The sequence below is a fragment of the Hippocampus zosterae genome, chromosome 19 (genome assembly GCF_025434085.1).
Source record: "Hippocampus zosterae strain Florida chromosome 19, ASM2543408v3, whole genome shotgun sequence".
Lineage (NCBI taxonomy): Eukaryota > Metazoa > Chordata > Actinopteri > Syngnathiformes > Syngnathidae > Hippocampus > Hippocampus zosterae.
Window position 1 is genome coordinate 7,305,708 of NC_067469.1, and position 16,320 is coordinate 7,322,027.

Below are 16,320 nucleotides of genomic sequence, written 5' to 3' on the forward strand. Positions count from 1 at the left end.
TCTTCGGGCAGTAGGCGGGGGACACCCTGAATCAGTTGCCAGCCAATCGCAGGGCACACAGAGACGAACAACCATCCACGCCCACACTCACACCAAGGGACAATTTAGAGCGCCCAATCAGCCTGCCATGCATGTTTTTTGGAATGTGGGAGGAAACCGGAACACCCGGAGAAAACCCACGCAGTACCTCTGCACTGTGAAGCCGACGTGCTAACCACCTGAGTACCGGGCCGCCTCCTACAAATCAGACGTGAGTAAAAAAAAAACAAGGTCAGCCCCTTTTATGAATGGAAAAAAACATGTCACTGTTCTGCATAAACGGCAACAAAATATATATATATTTTTTGCAGAAGTTCGTGCACTCGGAGATGGAAAATCTTATACAGGTATTTATCAACTCCGCGAGGAGGGAAGCTACATGGGGAAGCGGCAGCATAACAGCCCAAAATTCAGATGCAGTTGCATGCTAGGTGTGGTTTACAGTCACCCAGGAAGCAATCACTACTCCACTTTTTTCATGTGTGAGGTTTAACACCTGATACCGTGTCCCTATTTCATACCACAAACCAGATGCTGATGTCATCTATACTGTATATCTGACTGCAGGTTCTTCGCTACTGGACTGTATGTGTGCCATGCAGAGGAGAAATTCCGACTCTTCTGTTACAACTCTCGTGATGGCTTTTTGTGTCAAGTGAGGCATGTGAAAGCAACACATGAGTAATCCCCGGACACACATCCCTGAATGAATTCCTCCACTCGAGCGTGGTCCGATTTGCTCCCGGCGCAGATTTCCCTCAGCGTAAGCGATCATAACGAGGCGGGAATCGTGTGCGGTGAGTAGGAGACTAAAATTAGCCGCGCAAGGAGTACATTTGACACACTTGTGCAGTCATTCGCGGAGGGGAAAGGTAATTTTGGCTTTGGATGTGTTGACGCTGCCACAAATGGGTCACGGTGATGCCAATTAGAATCAGGGTAGTGATCAAACGCGGGGTATTTGATCATAGTAATAAACACGTCGATTTTAAATGTTTTGAGGGGAACAAATAAGGATGATGGTGCAATGTATACATTCCCAAATATTTGTAAAAGATGTTAATTATTACCGTGTGCATGGGTCCAAAACTAGTATAGCAGTTAGCGTTTAAATGTGCATTGATACCTTTTCATATCCGTCTTTTGTATCTGTCACATGATGCAAGAATATTCTTTGATATCGTATACACTACTATCAGACATTGTCCATCAAAATGTGACAATGTCCATCAGTAAAGGCAGAATTGTTGTGTTGCTCTCTTTAGTTTAAATAACCCGCCTTGAGGGCCAAACTGCCTCCTGGTCAATCTCATGTCATTCAAGATTAAATGTAATTTCCTATATACGCCGCAAGATGGCAGCAAAGGACTTGTGTCCTCATTGTAGTTTTGACAATCTTAAATTTGTGTATATAAGACAATGCAGTACTGCCCTTTGATAGCCAGGTTGCATACGCCACCCCTTCGTTCCTTTTATTCAAGTCCGATGGGTGAAAAGGTAAGCACAGAATAAGTCAGACGAGAGACGTGGTGCTCTCTGGGTTGATCCTGACGGGCCGGGTGCTCTTGCGGAGTTCCCGCAGCTGCTTGGCGGGCTTCCCCACGGCTTCCTCAAAGCGGCGCTCCACCTCAGGCAGCACGCAGTCGTGCAGGAAGGCGGCATTGAGCACCACGAAGGCCTTCTTGTCGGCGTCTTGCTCGCAGCGTAGGCTGTAGTCCACGTGTTGCACGGCCACCATCACGATCTCGCGCAGGCTCTCCAGCAGCACCGTGTGCAGCTCGGGGAAGTAAAGCTTCAGGGCCTCCTCCAGGAAGCTCAGAAGCTGCTTGGTGAAGGCTACCAGCGTGTAGCTCAGGTTCACCCAGCAATCTGCGCCCGTGTACGCGTCAAACGTCGACATGCCGCTGGCGCGCATCTCCTCCTGCATGCCGATGGCCGCCACCCCAAAAAGAGAATAAATTAAACAACAGACGTGTCAACACTACGGATGGGAATCAAAACGCCGGTTGTATTTTAAAACCTTCTATCGATAATTATTTTGATGCGTGTCATGGGTGAGCTCCATACTACAGTAATGTAGCGTTGCGGAATTAAAACTCATTCACTCCCAAAGACGTTTTTAAACGTCTTTTCAGACTTGGTCCAGAATTGGACTTTTCAGTCACTTTTCGATGACGTCATCCTTGCCTCCCTCTCCAGGTCAGACCAATCAAGCCTCGCTTGATCCAACTGTTACCATTCGAGTCGTGATCACCTTGAGCTTGGCGAGAGCCTCCGGCGTCATGAGGTTCATCCTCCTCCACATCTCTTCAGAGTTGCGATGCTTGGTGGCCTCGACGATGACGTCCTTGTAGCTGAGCAGGGCCGCCTTCACGTCTTTCACAAGCAGAGACTCCAGCGTGAAGGTCAGATCTAGGCCTATGTCGGTCAGCTGGAGGCAGTGCTCCTTTGCCACCTTCACACACTCGGACGCTGTCGACAGGTTCTCCTTGCTGTCAAACACCTTCACGCCACGCCCCGACATCGTCATTGATTAGACCAAAAAAAATTTAATGGAACGAATGTTCCAGAACTGTTGATCATGTATGTGATTGACGGGTCCGATTTAAGAAAGTAGCGGTCCGTAACGAAGCCCGCAGGCCATATTTTGCGGACCACCGGCCTCACCTGTTTGCTGAAGGCGTCCACAAACATCCTCATGGCCGAGCGGGACCACGCCACGAAGGCCGAGTAGCAGCCCGTGTTGCCGGCAAAGTCCATTTGGAACTCCTTGGCCGTCTCCAGCAGGCCCGTGAAGAAGATGTTGCAAAGCTTGTGGATGTAGAGCAGCGTGGCGCCCTCGATGCGCAACTGCCGGATAGCCGTGTGCACGGCCGCCGCGCGGTTCTTCAGGAACAGCTCGCACGCCTTGGTGGACTGGCCTGGGAACATTCGGTTTTTTTAGGTATGCCGTGTTGCCGCTGTTTTAATTTCGTATCTTGACATCGATTCATTTTACTGTCAATTTGCTGTTGAATCTGGTTTCTTCTTTTGGGTCACTTTATTACCTAGCCTGATGAGCTGCAACACCGCCCTCCTAGTGGCCTGAGGTCCGCCACGCAGCGAGCGGTCCGGGGACAGCTCAAAAACCAGGACATCGGTCAGCTGCCTCACTCGCTCGTCCACCTTGGCCCGCAGCTCCTTGACCTTGGTCGTCAGCGGCTGCTCCTTCAGGTACTCGTTGAGCTTTTCCAGCAGGTCCACGGCACCTTCAAAATCCCTCTGGGCGATGCACACGTCCAGGTCCTCGGGCAGCTCCTGGATCCACTCCAGACCGAGGTCCACATTCTCCTCCACCTCAGGTAGAAAAGAGGTGGAATATTTTCCGTTAAAACTGCATTTTAGGTTCTTTGACAGGAGGCATTTACACCACAATGACACATGTACTCCTGGGTGATAAAATGTCCGATGGCACCAGAAGTAAACAAACCGTTTACATGGCATTTGATTAATGCGGAGCAACTTGAATTATGATTTGAGCCTTCTTCTCTTCCACCCTACATTCAGATGTCCAATGTGAAGTTTCCAATTTAAAATATGAACGTGATTTTGCAACCTTACCTCAGCCTGCTCGTCATCATCGTCCTGATCAAAAGGATTGGTGGAAACTTCAACCCGAATGGGAGACGTCGGCGTCTTCTCTTCCTCTTTTTTGCCGCGCTCCTTGTTGGCTTTGTTCTTCTTGGTTTCGTCCAAAATCTCCAGCCACTCCTTCTTGATCTTGCTGTTCTCCGCCTGGAAGATGCGGCTGTCGGGGAACATGAGGATCTTGAACATGTCCTTCATAGGTGGGTTGTCCTTCACGTTGACCACGGCGAAGCTCTCCAGGTCGTACAAAGCGTTGTACTTGTACTTTACGGCCCCGCGCCGGTTGGCCAGCCAGGTGGCGATCAGCAGGCAGTCGTTCATGAGGAAGGCGTGTACTTTCTGGACGGGAGACATGTTGTCCACATCAAACTCCACCAAGTCGCCATTGTACACCAGGTGCCTCCCGGGGGTGTCCATGATGGTCTTGCCTCCCTCCACCTTCTCCAGAAGGGAAGTGAGGCTCCTCTGCTTCACCTCCTCACTCTCCTTAGGGAAGGCGGCCTGCATCTCCTTGGAGGTTTCATCCTTGTCGGTGGATAACAGGGCCTGCATTAGGGGCACATGCTTTGTGTAGGTAAAGTTGCTAGCACATCATATTTTAGTTTCTCGTGGTAACACTCGCCTGGGTGATGCTCTCCATGATGCTCTTCTGCTCCGTTAGGATGTGGCTCAGCTGGTACATCTCGCTCTCCAGGTACGAGATCTCCTTGGCCGTCTCGATGAACTGCCGGTAGTTCTTGTAGACGTTCTTTTTCAGGTTTTGGGCCGTCTCGTCGGCCAGGTTTTGGATCTTCTGCCGGTGCTCCTGAAGGTCTCGATCGCCATCTGACTGCTGGGAAAGCTGCTTCACGTAATTCTGTGGGTCGAAATTAGGCGACTCCAGCAACCTGCGGAGTCTGTTTCCCGGTTCGGACATCTTAAATTGTGACAAAGTTACAACCTTTGACAAAATTGTTGAGAAACATACACTAAAACGAACAGAAAAGGAGTCATTCGAGGTTCAAATGATTCATGGCAGCTCGCAACCTAAACAGGAAGCAGGGTGACACCCTCGTACGTCATGAGATCGGGGGGAAAAAGGCTGGCCCAGAATAATCAATTTTTAAAACACGAGGAATCAAATTTCAAGGAAAGTATGCTTATTTGTGTCTGCAAATTGATCATAAAACGATTTTTCAGGATGATGTGTTATTAATTATTGTGTTATTATTGTTTTTAACTGTCCCACTCACTTCCGCATACGGAAGCTCGTTTCTATCAAGCTAGTTAGACTCAAAAGCAGAAGTGTACGTGGTACTGTCAGTGTAACATTTCAGAATTTTGGGACTGTTCACACTTACTCGGAAAATACAGAACTACATTTTTAAATTAATCCCAAAATATTTTGATGATGACACTTTAATATGGCACAGTGTTACTTACATCACTTTGCTCACCCCAATTATTGGACAAGGCGTTTTATTTTGAAATCAGTACCCGGATCAAGTCGCCCTTTCAGGGCTATACTGGCGGCAATCGTAAACAACTCAGCTAGTCGTTCATTTCCCTAGTTTGTCGATTAAAAATACTTATTTGACAATAAGTGGCCACGGAATTTACACTCCACAGGCGCTCTCAGAGTTGCAGTGTGGGTGTCACGTTTCGAAGGCCCTGGGTTCAGAGTTAACATGGATGACGACTATGCGCTTGCCCTGCAGCTTCAGGAGCAGTTCGACAATGACGCGAACGACCGGCCGCTCGTCCCCTGGAAGCCCGAAAGACCGCTATCAGTCGTGGATGCGTCGTGGGAGACTCTGGACCCCACCCCGGACGTGCGTGCGATGTTCCTGGAATTCAACGACAGGTTCTTTTGGGGAAAACTGAGCGGCGTGGAGGTCAAGTGGAGCCCCAGGATGACCCTGTGAGTTGTGCATATACTGTATCGCTACTTTAATGCCGACGGTGACGGGAATTGACTCACAGGGGTTATCCACACCGCGACAACGAGGCACTCTAAAGTGGCCAGTCTCCGTCCACATCATGACTATAAAGCCTAACTTTAAAAAAAAACCCTCCCCTATTCATCTTTCTCCGTGCACTCAAGGCCAACAATGAGGCACTTTAACGGTCAAGCTAACAATGCTGAAGCAATTCTCTTCAAACAGGTTTTGTATTTTGAAGCAAAATGTCAGAAATCACTTCACCGGGTCTTTAACGTCTATCGCTAAATGTTCAAGTGACATCCTGTAATCCTCTGTTGTTGCATCAGTGATGCTAAATGCTGTGTGGTGTCGCAGGTGTGCCGGCGTGTGCTCTTACGAGGGTCGCGGCGGACTTTGTTCGATCAGACTCAGCGAGCCGCTGCTCAAGCTCAGACCCCGCAAAGACCTGGTGGAGGTGAGAGCACCGCGACGGCTCGCATATCCTTCTTGACCACCCCTTGCCGGGTGTTTCATGGCGCTATCTTTACAAATGTGTAATAATCATATATTGATATAATTGTATAATGTATGGATTGGGCGGCCCGGTAGTCCAGTGGTTAGCACGTGGTCTTCACAGTGCAGAGGTACCGGGTTCGATTCCAGCCTCCCTGTGTGGAGTTTGCATGTTCTCCCCGGGCCTGCGTGGGTTTTCTCCGGGTGCTCCGGTTTCCTCCCACATTCCAAAAATATGCATGGCAGGCTGATTGAACACTCTAAATTGTCCCTAGGTGTGAGTGTGGGTGTGGATGGTTGTTCGTCTATGTGTGCCCTGCGATTGGCTGGCAACCGATTCAGGGTGACGCCCGCCTACTGCCCGAAGACGGCTGGGATAGGCTCCAGCACCCCCCGCGACCCTAGTGAGGATCAAGCGGTTAGGAAGATGAATGAATGAATGAATGAATGTATGGATTGTTGTATAATGCCTGGTGTGTATTGTTCAGACGCTCCTGCACGAGATGATCCACGCCCTGCTGTTCGTGACGCAGAACAACCGAGACCGCGACGGCCACGGGCCCGAGTTCTGCAAGCACATGAACCGCATCAACAAGGACAGCGGCGCCAACATCACCGTGAGCCCCTGCGCTCGCTTCCCTTCCCTCACGCAATTCTTTCTTGCTTTAATGGAAGCCCCCCCGGCCCCCTTCCTGCCAGGTGTACCATAACTTCAACGACGAGGTAGACGTGTACCGCCAGCACTGGTGGCGCTGCAACGGGCCGTGCCAGACGCGCAAGCCCTACTTGGGTTTCGTTAAGAGGGCCATGAATCGGGCCCCCTCGGCCCTGGACCCCTGGTGGGAGGACCACCAGAGGACGTGCGGGGGCACCTACACCAAGGTAAAGGAGCCCGACGGCTACGGCAAGAAGAAGGAGGCCAAAAAAAACAAAAAGATGCCCGCTGTTGAAAAGCCAGCAGGTAGTGTTCTGATTTTTTTTTTCTTTGGGGGGGGGGGGGGGTCAGCTGCATGCTTCCAAATGTTTTGGTATGACGAATACAGCGAAATTAAAAAAGTATTAATTTTATTGAACTATGAATAATTATCTGTCAATTTCAGGAAGTCGGGACATTCGGGACGTGATCGCATTCAGCGGCAAAGGCTTCGTCCTGGGCGGGAATTCGTCCTCTTTGAAGATGTCAGCTGGCCCCGCCTCCTCCGCAGTCGCAAAACTCGTGCCGCCTTCGCCCCCGGCTCGAGTCTTTCCCGCGGTGACACAGCCGGCGCCGCGGGACCTGAAGGCACCTGCCAAGAAATCAGTTGCTAATACCAGAGTGTTTGTCAACATTAACGGATCGCCGGTTAAAATCCAAAAGCCTCGTCAAGGCGTTGGCGACAAAAACGGCGTCGGTGGTCACGGCATCGGGAGCAACTTTGCCATGGGCAATGGTAGCCACGGTGTTGGTCGTCATAGCGTTGGCAGCGGCAAGCGCGAAGAACCAGATAGACTGAAGCAGACCTCCATTAATGTTTTGTTCAACGGCAAGTCGACGCATCATTCGTTCATGGCCGACTCACCAAGTAAAACAAAGTCACCGACACAGATTTTAGTTTCTCCTTCCGTTTCGGATCCTCATCACAACAACCATCAAGCCACGTCGTCCCCGCCGCCGTTCGAGCGTCCGTCGGGGAACGCCGTTGCCAACGCTCCTCAGTGGAAGAAGCGACCGCTGAACGACTTGACCGGCGTCTTTGAGGGCTTCAACAAGAGACTGAAGGTGGAGACCAAAGACGACACGGAATCGGGGCCGACGAGTAGCCACGCCGCCACCTCGTCGTCCTCGCCGGCGATGGTCACGTGTCCCGTGTGTCAGGCCAGTGTGCAGGAGTCAAAGATCAACGAGCACCTGGACTCCTGCCTCTGTTGACCCCACATGGTTGAGGAACGTATTCGAAGAGAGGTATTAATTATTCCAAATGTATTCGTTATCGTGCTTGCGGTTTCTGCACTGCATCATAGCGACGTCTATTCTGAATATTTTGAGCCTTTTGTGAGGCTCAAGTCCCAACTTGTTACTTTACAAGAGGTAAGACGCGTATTGAAAAAGAGAGCCCTACAAATTCCTTTTCGAAGGTAGGATGGACTTTTGTCCAGTTAACCTGAAAGAGATTTGTTTGTTCAAGGTAAGGTGTAAATTACACGTCCTAATTTGATAATATTTTGTCATTTTATCTACGAGTTAGCCCAAAATTCATCCATTTATGGATGACAACAGAGACACATTTTGCAAGTGGCACGATGGCTTTTACTTGGTCTTTTTCAGCGACCAGATTTTAAGGAAGCCTCGCCGCCTGAATGGGTGCCATGTTCACTCCCGTTGATTTTATGATGTGACCAAATATAGCTTTTACATGTTTGCACAAGTTTGTGTATTTATGTTACACGGTTACAGTTTGAAATGTGAATAAAATATTTTAAATTCGGTCTGTATTTTTAAGTGCTTGTTTGTGCTAGCTTGACTCCGCAAAACCGTCGTATTTTTATATATTTTTTGGTTTTGTTTTAAATATTATATTTATTCCCTTGGCGGTAGTTGTCTTGGAAAAAGTGAAGCGCCGCTCCCTTGGGCGTAGTCGTGCGGGAGGGCTAAGGTCAGAGGTCAAGAGTGGAAGAAGGCCAGCTGCTGGTCCAGATGGAAGAAGTGAAATGACTCATGACGCACTAAAAATACTCCTTTTTCTAGTCGGTGGGGGTAGAAGAATATTCCTGCTCTGATCCATAATTTTAAAACATTAATAAAAAACTTTCAAGCTAGCATGCGCTGAGTAAGCGGCTAACTAGCAGCTGTTAGTGCAAACTTAGCTCCTTGTCTCCTTCAGTGCATAATGAAGGAGGGGCAAACAGCTGCTGCTGAACATGAATAATAAAGATGCTAAGAAGCTGGCTCAAGAGTCGTATGGTAGCGTCTAACTTCTGATGCATAACTAATTATTTAAAATCCTGAGTTAGCGTTGGTACATAAAGAACTGCCAATTATTTATGATTGAAAGTCCTTTTATTTCACTATGCTCCTTAGTGGTCACATTTGACCACCTTTTAATGTTTTTTCTTTTTTTTAATGCTTATTAGCTACTGATGCTAAATTGTTCTTTTTATTGCGGTGGATTAGCAGAAACCTTCTGGGATTTGCATGTATCCCCAACAGGGGGTCCTCTCCCACCCGCTTAATCCTTTTGGTGTCAGGACACTGATAATAATAATAACATACACTCGAAACAGTTGGTCCTGCATTAGCCTCTTGACACGATGCAGTTAATGGCTCGGAAAAGTGAGGATTTATGTTTTGCTTTCCAGGACATAAATATGTGTCAAAGTGAATTATGCATTCATTTAGTGTATTATGATAGCGATATCAGGTATACTGTCACCTTGAATGATGTCATGTTTGGTAGGTTGTAACTTAAGCAGGTTGACTTTTTTTCCCCACTGAATAGTTTTCAGTTCTCCTGTGTGTGTGCGTGTGTGTGTGTGTGTGTGTGTGTGTGCGTGTGTGTGTGTGTGTGCGCGCGCGCGTGTGCGTGTTATGATTTGTGTACAGTTTTCAACAATATTGTCCTGTTATTGTGGTGCCTGGGCCTGCTGGTGGGGCTGGAACTGAAGCACACCGTCTGTCTTTTGTACTATTGTCTCACGCACACAACAGTTTTATTGATTTAATTCAACATGGTGGATTAAATCATGTTAAAACACTTGCAAAATTCATTTAGGTGATCACAAATTAAAATGCACCACTTTTTTTGTCCTCCGGTTTAATTTTTTTATCCATACTGTCTGACATAATGAAATTTAAATGTGATTTAATAAGAAAAAAATACAAATGATGATGATTAAAAACATTATAAAGAATGAGAAAAAAAAATTGAAACAGTTTCTTTTCTCTGCAGCTAATGTTAAAAGCACAGGAAGTTGACTTTTGTTGCAGCGTCAGTTTTAACAGAACCAACAAGAACAGGCAGAAAAGTTTACTTCAAAATAAAATCTCCAGTACTTTAATTTCCTCGCAAAGTTAATCACACGGATGTGGGACATTTTATTGACTAATTATGGTTGCTTACTCTGAAAGAATAGCTAACATACATACGCAAATATATTATTTGACTCTTGCGTAGATAGCTGGACGGTTCTGATGTTTGAATCGTAGACCGGAAGTTCTCCTCGTCCCCCCAGTTGGACTTGACATGGCGTCGGCAGCAAGAGCCAACACGAGAGGGAAGCGACGCTGTTAGTGTTGGGGCGACGTGTAGTTTATCGCACTTTGGTTATTTTGTAGGACTTAACAGCAGCTTTCTTCTTTAAAACACAAAGCGCCCGTCGGCGAAATTCATCAAAGTGACATTCGCCACCTTCGACTCGGTTGTAATCACGTCGCCATGAACGGGAAGTCGGCCAACGGCTCGGCGGGCGGAATGGCGTGTATCGACGGGCTGCCGCCGCTGCCCAAGAGCCTGAGCGGTTTGCTCAACTCGAGCGGCGGCTCTTGGAGGGACATGGAGCGCATGTACATGAAGAAAACGATGATACAGGACGACTTAAGCCGAGGACGCAACAACGCCGACAGCCTGCTGGCCAGCAAACCGGCCAACCTGGACGCCGCCCTGGCTCTGCTGCGGAAAGAGATGGTAACGTTGTGGAGGCAGACTCCCTTGATTATCACGTGTATTTTGATTTCACCTCGTGCTTTGTTTATTTATACAACCCTCTCATCGCTTTACGTGATCTTTTTTGCTATTAGTGGTATTTAACAGTAAATTCGGCTTCTACGTTGTGTGCCGTTGACTACCTCGATCAAAACAAATGGCAACTTTCAAACCTCTTTCGAGCCCCTTGCAACTGACTTGTCTTCTGTGATTATGTGACTGCCAAGTGATTTAAATGCCAGACGCTCTCAAGAAACATTATTATATCACAAAGCTTTTTTTAAACGTAGCCCAAACACTATTATTGATTTCATTTGTCCATTTTGGAATCGTCTGAAAATGTTGGTTAATTTGCAGCTCATTCCCTGAAACAAGCCAAAATGCAACTTTTAAAAGTGCCAATGAATAGTTGCTCAACTCTCGATTTAATTGAAGTGAGTCAAAAATATTTGGGGGCCGACCGATTAATTGGTCATTTAAATTATTGGCTTTTAAAATGGGCAAACGATTACGTTTTTGTTTTGTTTTTTTACATTCCAACATAATACAAAGGTAATAACATTCACCCCTCCCCCCCAAAAAATGAACAAATAAGTAAATAAAGAAATAGAATGGCCAATATTTGTTCAGGTTGTAAAATTAAACAAAAATGAATGAATAACCAAAAAAAACAACTGTTCTGCGTGTGGAAGACATCTTTATTGGTGTAAGCGTTAAGAGACTAAAAACAAAGTTACTTGATTGATTCTTTGTTCTTTGTTTGTTTTTTAACTGGACAGAATTTTATTCTGCTAAATACCAAAAAAATCCATAACGGAGGTTCCCTAATTATTGTAGCATAGAGTTTTTATTGCAGAAAACAGCCTAGCATTTAAATTCATGTCTGTTTACAAGTTTCAAACTTGTATGTTTTCTAAATGACGTGTGGCATTCGTCGACGCAAGTGAAGCCTCGAGCTCTTCTGAATATGTAATTGTTGTACAATTACCATGATCAACTTGACCTGGCATGCTTTTATAGCGCACAAAAGAATGTGTCGAGTAGAACACCCCACCGCATCGCTTCCTTGCCTACGGCCCTGGTTTTTCCCGATCAGCAGCCAAGACCGGCTTTCGTGAAGTCATCTTCGGTAGTTCCGCCGACAACAATCGGTCACTTGACGGAAAACATCATCTCTTTTGCCAGGGGGCGGGAATACGTGTGCTGCTAAAATTCTTATTTAGGTTTTATCTGTTTGACACGCGGCTGCACTCTTGAATGGTCACTCCCCAGTTTACTGATAGTGATTCGAACAAATCCCGACTAGCACGCCGGTGATTTGTTGACTCAGGCAAACACAGTCGACCTCGGGTCAAACAATGCACATTTGTCGGCTGGATGGCAAGCGGGCAAAGTAACGTTGAAACGTGGCGCTCAGGTTAGCCGGTGTCATATTACCTGTCATTAAAAAAAGTACAAGAAAACGAAGCTCCCTTTTGATTGACACCCTCAGACGGGTAGAAACAAAAGCAAGATGGCAGCAGCGCTGTCATTAGTTCAACAAACAGTGCGCGGTATTTACTTTGAAAGAGTCGACTGGTTAATATGGCAAAGTTTCCACGCGGCAAACTGGTTGGGTCTGAATAAACTGTGCCAAGTTGTGAACTCAGTTCACAATGGCGACATGACCTAACGCATTGAACATTTTCTTGGCGGGTATGCCCAAAAAATGTAATAATTGTGACCACTCATGACAACAAAAAACGTCCCTTTTATACGAGCATTAAAAAATGTCATGAGCGACAAAATATATTCCTTCTAGCAGTAGTCTTGAAATATACCAAATATAACACCGGGGGAAAAAAAACTAGCTAGTTTGCTAAATCACCTGGATTTGGCCCTACTGTGCTATGGGATTTGTTTTTTGTTTTTTTTTTTGGGTTTGGCAATTCTGTACATTTTAAGTTTTCTTGTGCTGGCATTAAAAGTCAGTTAAAAAATGTTTTTCACTTGAGCAACATTTGTAAAGCGCACAATAAAAGCGGTCGTGCTTTGTGGCCTAAGCATCTCTCCTGGTTAGCTTTGTACTAAAACGTGATTACGTAGAAAACGTTGAACAAGTTCCCCCCCGTAAAGTAAAATTAAACACGTCTTCTAAATTTTACACACAGTCAACATTTTTAGTCGTACTTTCAAATTCGAAATAACCGTTTCAGGGAAAGCGATCACTCCAGTGGACGGCTAATCATGTGATGAGGTTACAGGATGTATGGAAGCAAAGATCGAGCAACCAAAGTATTTCATTTTTGTGGGCGCCGCCCTCCAGGTGGGCTTGCGTCAACAGGACATGTCGCTGCTGTGTCAGCTCTGGTCGCTGCACGAGTCCATCCAGGAGTACAAGGGCAGCTGCCATGACTTGAGCGCCGCCTCCGGCCTCGGCATGATGGAGAACGGCTACTTTGACGAGGACGACGAGTATTACGGCGAGCCGGGCGCCACGCCCACCGGCGAGAACCCCGACGGCGGCGGCATCGGGGCGGAGGAAGGGAGCAAAAACGACGCGGGGGTCGGCAAAGATGACAGCTGGGAGTCCTTTCGCGTCACCATCTGATGCCTCCACGTGGTAATTTTTTTTTTGCACCAGGGAATGTGATGCCCTTGTGGCGCCCCCTATAGTCAAAACTTTCATGCTGCAAGGGGCCCGGCCTGGAGCTTCATCGTACTCGATGAAGTCGTATCAGACTTGTTTACTTTAAAAAAAAAAAAAATCTGAATATACTGTATGTATGTTAGAATTTTTTTTTTTTATTCTAAACTTAAGCCGGTCACTTATTATATCCGGTGGGGTTTACATATAAATGTATGGACAAAGTTATTTATTATATAATATAAAATTTAAAAAAAAGAGTACACACACGCACATACACACACACACACAATATCCGCCCCAGGAAGTTTCGGAGGTTTGCGGCCAAGAATGAATTTGTTAACCAACCGATCGTGACGATCTCGAGAGGGATGATAATACGATAAGGGGGGGGGGGGGGTACTTATAAGTGTTGTGTGAAAATGGCAAAAAAATAAGATTTACGGTTTGAGCGTAGCAAAGCGTTGGACTGTGACATCAGAAATAGAATTTGTGGAGGAAAACTGTGGAGTGATCTTACCAGGTGGCCTTTTTGTTCACCAGTCGGGCTAAAAATTGAAACCGAACGAGCATTTTGTTAGCACAGTTTTGTTTGCTTGTGAATGCCACCTAAAAGTTTTCGGTTGGATGGTATGCTTTTCAACCAGGCCGGGATTATGATTTACGATTCCAGTGAAGGTATCGGGAATTCAATCAATTTGAGAGGAATGATTTTACGAGGTGGCCTTCTGAAATTTCCGAGTAGATTATGTCGTCATACCGACAATGTCAAAATCCCGCGAATATTTTCGACGAAAGCTATCAGACTGTCGCGGACCACTAGAACAAATTTGTTGAAGTGCTCACAAGAATGAAAAATTGTTGCGGGTTCATAGTTAGCATCTGAACATCGCACTCACACAGTCCGTTTGTTCTCTTTTGTCATCTTTTAATTGGACGGTGCAGATGCTACTCGTGCTTGACTGCGTTTTTCTTTGTCTTTGCGTCGCCAACCGTCGCGTTTCGAACATCGATGTCTGTATATTTCGCATGACCAAAGACAGCGTGGCACTTGGCAAGACCATAACTACATCTTTGAAATGTACAAAAAAAAATATCCAAGAATGTCCATAACGTAGCGCAGGGTTAGCTGTGCCTTTAGCTTATGCTAATGAGCGATATTAGCAGAGCTAAGATTTTGTTAACTCAGTGGTTCATTAGCTACACCTGATCCAATACAAGTACGCAACTTCATCGCGATTGGTTGTTCGTCATTTATTTGTGCATACAACACAAGTCACAATTTTATTTGGGTCATGTCACAAAATGGTCGCTCTGTCTTCAATTTTTGAGAAATGTATTCACTGGTGTACCTAATGAAGTGACTGACTGGAAAACAACAGCGAATGATCAAGGAATATTGAAATGCAGCTTTATCAGTATCATATCCAAAACACTTTAATATCGTAATGTATTGAATGTTTTTTTTGGTCTCACCCGTATAAATGAGTCAACAAGTCATAGCAGTGAAATCCGAATAACAATGCACACTTGACATCGGATGTCTTCACTACCAGTGCCTTCATGAATCAAGTGGTGACTAAAAACGGGATGCAGGCTAATCACGCTTCTGGCTAAAGCTAACCGCACTGGCAATGTAGCATTTTAACACTTTGAAATGTCTCACGAGTGTTGAAAAAAAAAATAAGTCGTCGACCAGATAATTTAAACAAAGCAAAATTACTCACCCTGTAAAGACACAATGCAAAATTTGAAACACACTGTCATCATTCTCCGGTCGGTTTTCACATTGGTGGTTATATGCTGTTATGCTACATGCTATTTATGCTCCGTGAACTGTTTTTGTGTATCTTAGCTCGGTCTTAACGAATTGTATTGCTTGTATTGTATATCGCGAGGCTTTGGTTAAGCAATGACATTGTTCCACTTTTTGGGGATTTGAGCTTGGAAATGAATCTCAAACCTCACTAGCTTGACGTTTCACCTCCGCTCTGTAGCATACTTTGGTCCAAGTATATTGAGGCTGCTCCATATTAAATATTCTTTTTAACACAGAAAATGCAACAACTAGCGAACCAACACAAGAATGCTTGAAATTGTACACCAGCAACTCGATGCTAACATTTTAGCGCCCCGTCGATAAATTGACATTTGTCATGTTGTAGCACAAAAGTCTTACAATACAGCCTCAAACATTTCCATGACATCATGAATGGGTGGTATTAAATCATACTCCGCACCTGTAAGCTTTACTACCATGCACAAGTGACGCTTTTTAAAAAATGAACATTAAATCAAATCTTCCCGCTGCTAACATTAGCTTAGCACACAACGCCGTGCTTCCGGATTGTAGCATTTTTCTGGAAAAATGTCTTATTTTTTTGTCAGTTCATTACGCTTCCTAATTGCGACATGGTGAATCGTACAATGAAGGTTTTCATTGGGTGCTGTTGTTTTCGACTCGTCATTCCTCTGTAAACGACAACCCCCGTGTTTGCGTTTCTGGATGATATCAGTTAATAAAAGGATTCCAGATCTTTCCACACATTTTTTTCAGCATTTTATTCCACAAAAGGCTTAAAAATGAAAAACACACACACACGAATCTACATGAGGAGGGTGCGGGAGGTCCTCCTCCTCTGTGTGCGTCTTCTGGCCTACTTTTCTCGCTGTTCCCTGAACGCATCGCTGCTCGCCTAGCATTTCAATGCCTCGATTTGCATTTTGGGAGGCTTTGAAACCGCAGCCTCTCCCACCACAGGCACTTCTACTTCTGAACTACCGATAAGCACAACACACATAAATGGGTCAATGCATTTGTTTTCATTGTTATTAAAGTGGATCTTTACTATTTCAAAGGAAATTGGTTGTATTTTACATTTATTCCGATGATGGTGCCACAACACTTTAAACTGATATTGGAACACAAATGGTG

General features: G+C 45.8%; 3 protein-coding genes across 5 annotated transcripts; 2 read left to right on the plus strand and 1 right to left on the minus strand.

Annotated features, from left to right (window-relative positions):
* Positions 1–1,083: 1,083 nt before the first annotated feature.
* exoc8 (exocyst complex component 8) lies at positions 1,084–4,844 on the minus strand. The gene is made up of 6 exons (XM_052053279.1): positions 4,289–4,844; positions 3,640–4,212; positions 3,087–3,375; positions 2,707–2,960; positions 2,294–2,542; positions 1,084–1,960 (listed from the first exon to the last, which is right to left on the minus strand). Exons 1-6 carry the CDS (start codon positions 4,580–4,582, stop codon positions 1,553–1,555), a joined length of 2,067 nt encoding a protein of 688 aa, XP_051909239.1. The 5' UTR covers positions 4,583–4,844; the 3' UTR covers positions 1,084–1,552.
* On the plus strand, positions 4,004–8,545 carry sprtn (SprT-like N-terminal domain). 3 transcript variants are annotated; one of them, XM_052053282.1, is made up of 8 exons: positions 4,004–4,062; positions 4,158–4,236; positions 4,328–4,360; positions 5,364–5,566; positions 5,943–6,042; positions 6,569–6,697; positions 6,780–7,041; positions 7,181–8,545. In XM_052053282.1, the coding sequence occupies exons 2-8, from the start codon at positions 4,228–4,230 to the stop codon at positions 7,987–7,989; spliced, it is 1,545 nt and encodes a 514-aa protein (XP_051909242.1). In that variant the 5' UTR covers positions 4,004–4,062; positions 4,158–4,227; the 3' UTR covers positions 7,990–8,545. The 3 variants fall into 3 exon arrangements, with proteins under 3 accessions (XP_051909242.1, XP_051909241.1, XP_051909243.1); XM_052053281.1 differs by lacking the exon at positions 4,004–4,062 and having other exon boundaries at positions 4,101–4,236; XM_052053283.1 differs by lacking the exons at positions 4,004–4,062; positions 4,158–4,236; positions 4,328–4,360 and having other exon boundaries at positions 5,131–5,566.
* A 1,725-nt stretch (positions 8,546–10,270) lies between these two features.
* fam89a (family with sequence similarity 89 member A) lies at positions 10,271–14,489 on the plus strand. Its single transcript, XM_052053289.1, has 2 exons — positions 10,271–10,741; positions 13,065–14,489. Exons 1-2 carry the CDS (start codon positions 10,493–10,495, stop codon positions 13,347–13,349), a joined length of 534 nt encoding a protein of 177 aa, XP_051909249.1. The 5' UTR covers positions 10,271–10,492; the 3' UTR covers positions 13,350–14,489.
* The last annotated feature ends 1,831 nt before the right edge of the window (positions 14,490–16,320 follow it).

Excerpts from the sequence above, each read along its gene's own strand:
- fam89a (XM_052053289.1), top strand. The coding sequence starts at position 10,493 with ATGAACGGGAAGTCGGCCAACGGCTCGGCGGGCGGAATGGCGTGTATC. Across the intron at positions 10,742-13,064 it reads CTCTGCTGCGGAAAGAGATG|GTGGGCTTGCGTCAACAGGA; the intron begins GTAACGTTGTGG and ends GCCGCCCTCCAG.
- exoc8 (XM_052053279.1), bottom strand. The coding sequence starts at position 4,582 with ATGTCCGAACCGGGAAACAGACTCCGCAGGTTGCTGGAGTCGCCTAAT. Across the intron at positions 4,213-4,288 it reads TCATGGAGAGCATCACCCAG|GCCCTGTTATCCACCGACAA; the intron begins GCGAGTGTTACC and ends CCCCTAATGCAG. Across the intron at positions 1,961-2,293 it reads AGGCTCTCGCCAAGCTCAAG|GAGGAGATGCGCGCCAGCGG; the intron begins GTGATCACGACT and ends ATCGGCATGCAG.
- sprtn (XM_052053282.1), top strand. Across the intron at positions 5,567-5,942 it reads TGGAGCCCCAGGATGACCCT|GTGTGCCGGCGTGTGCTCTT; the intron begins GTGAGTTGTGCA and ends GTGGTGTCGCAG. Across the intron at positions 7,042-7,180 it reads CGCTGTTGAAAAGCCAGCAG|GAAGTCGGGACATTCGGGAC; the intron begins GTAGTGTTCTGA and ends TGTCAATTTCAG.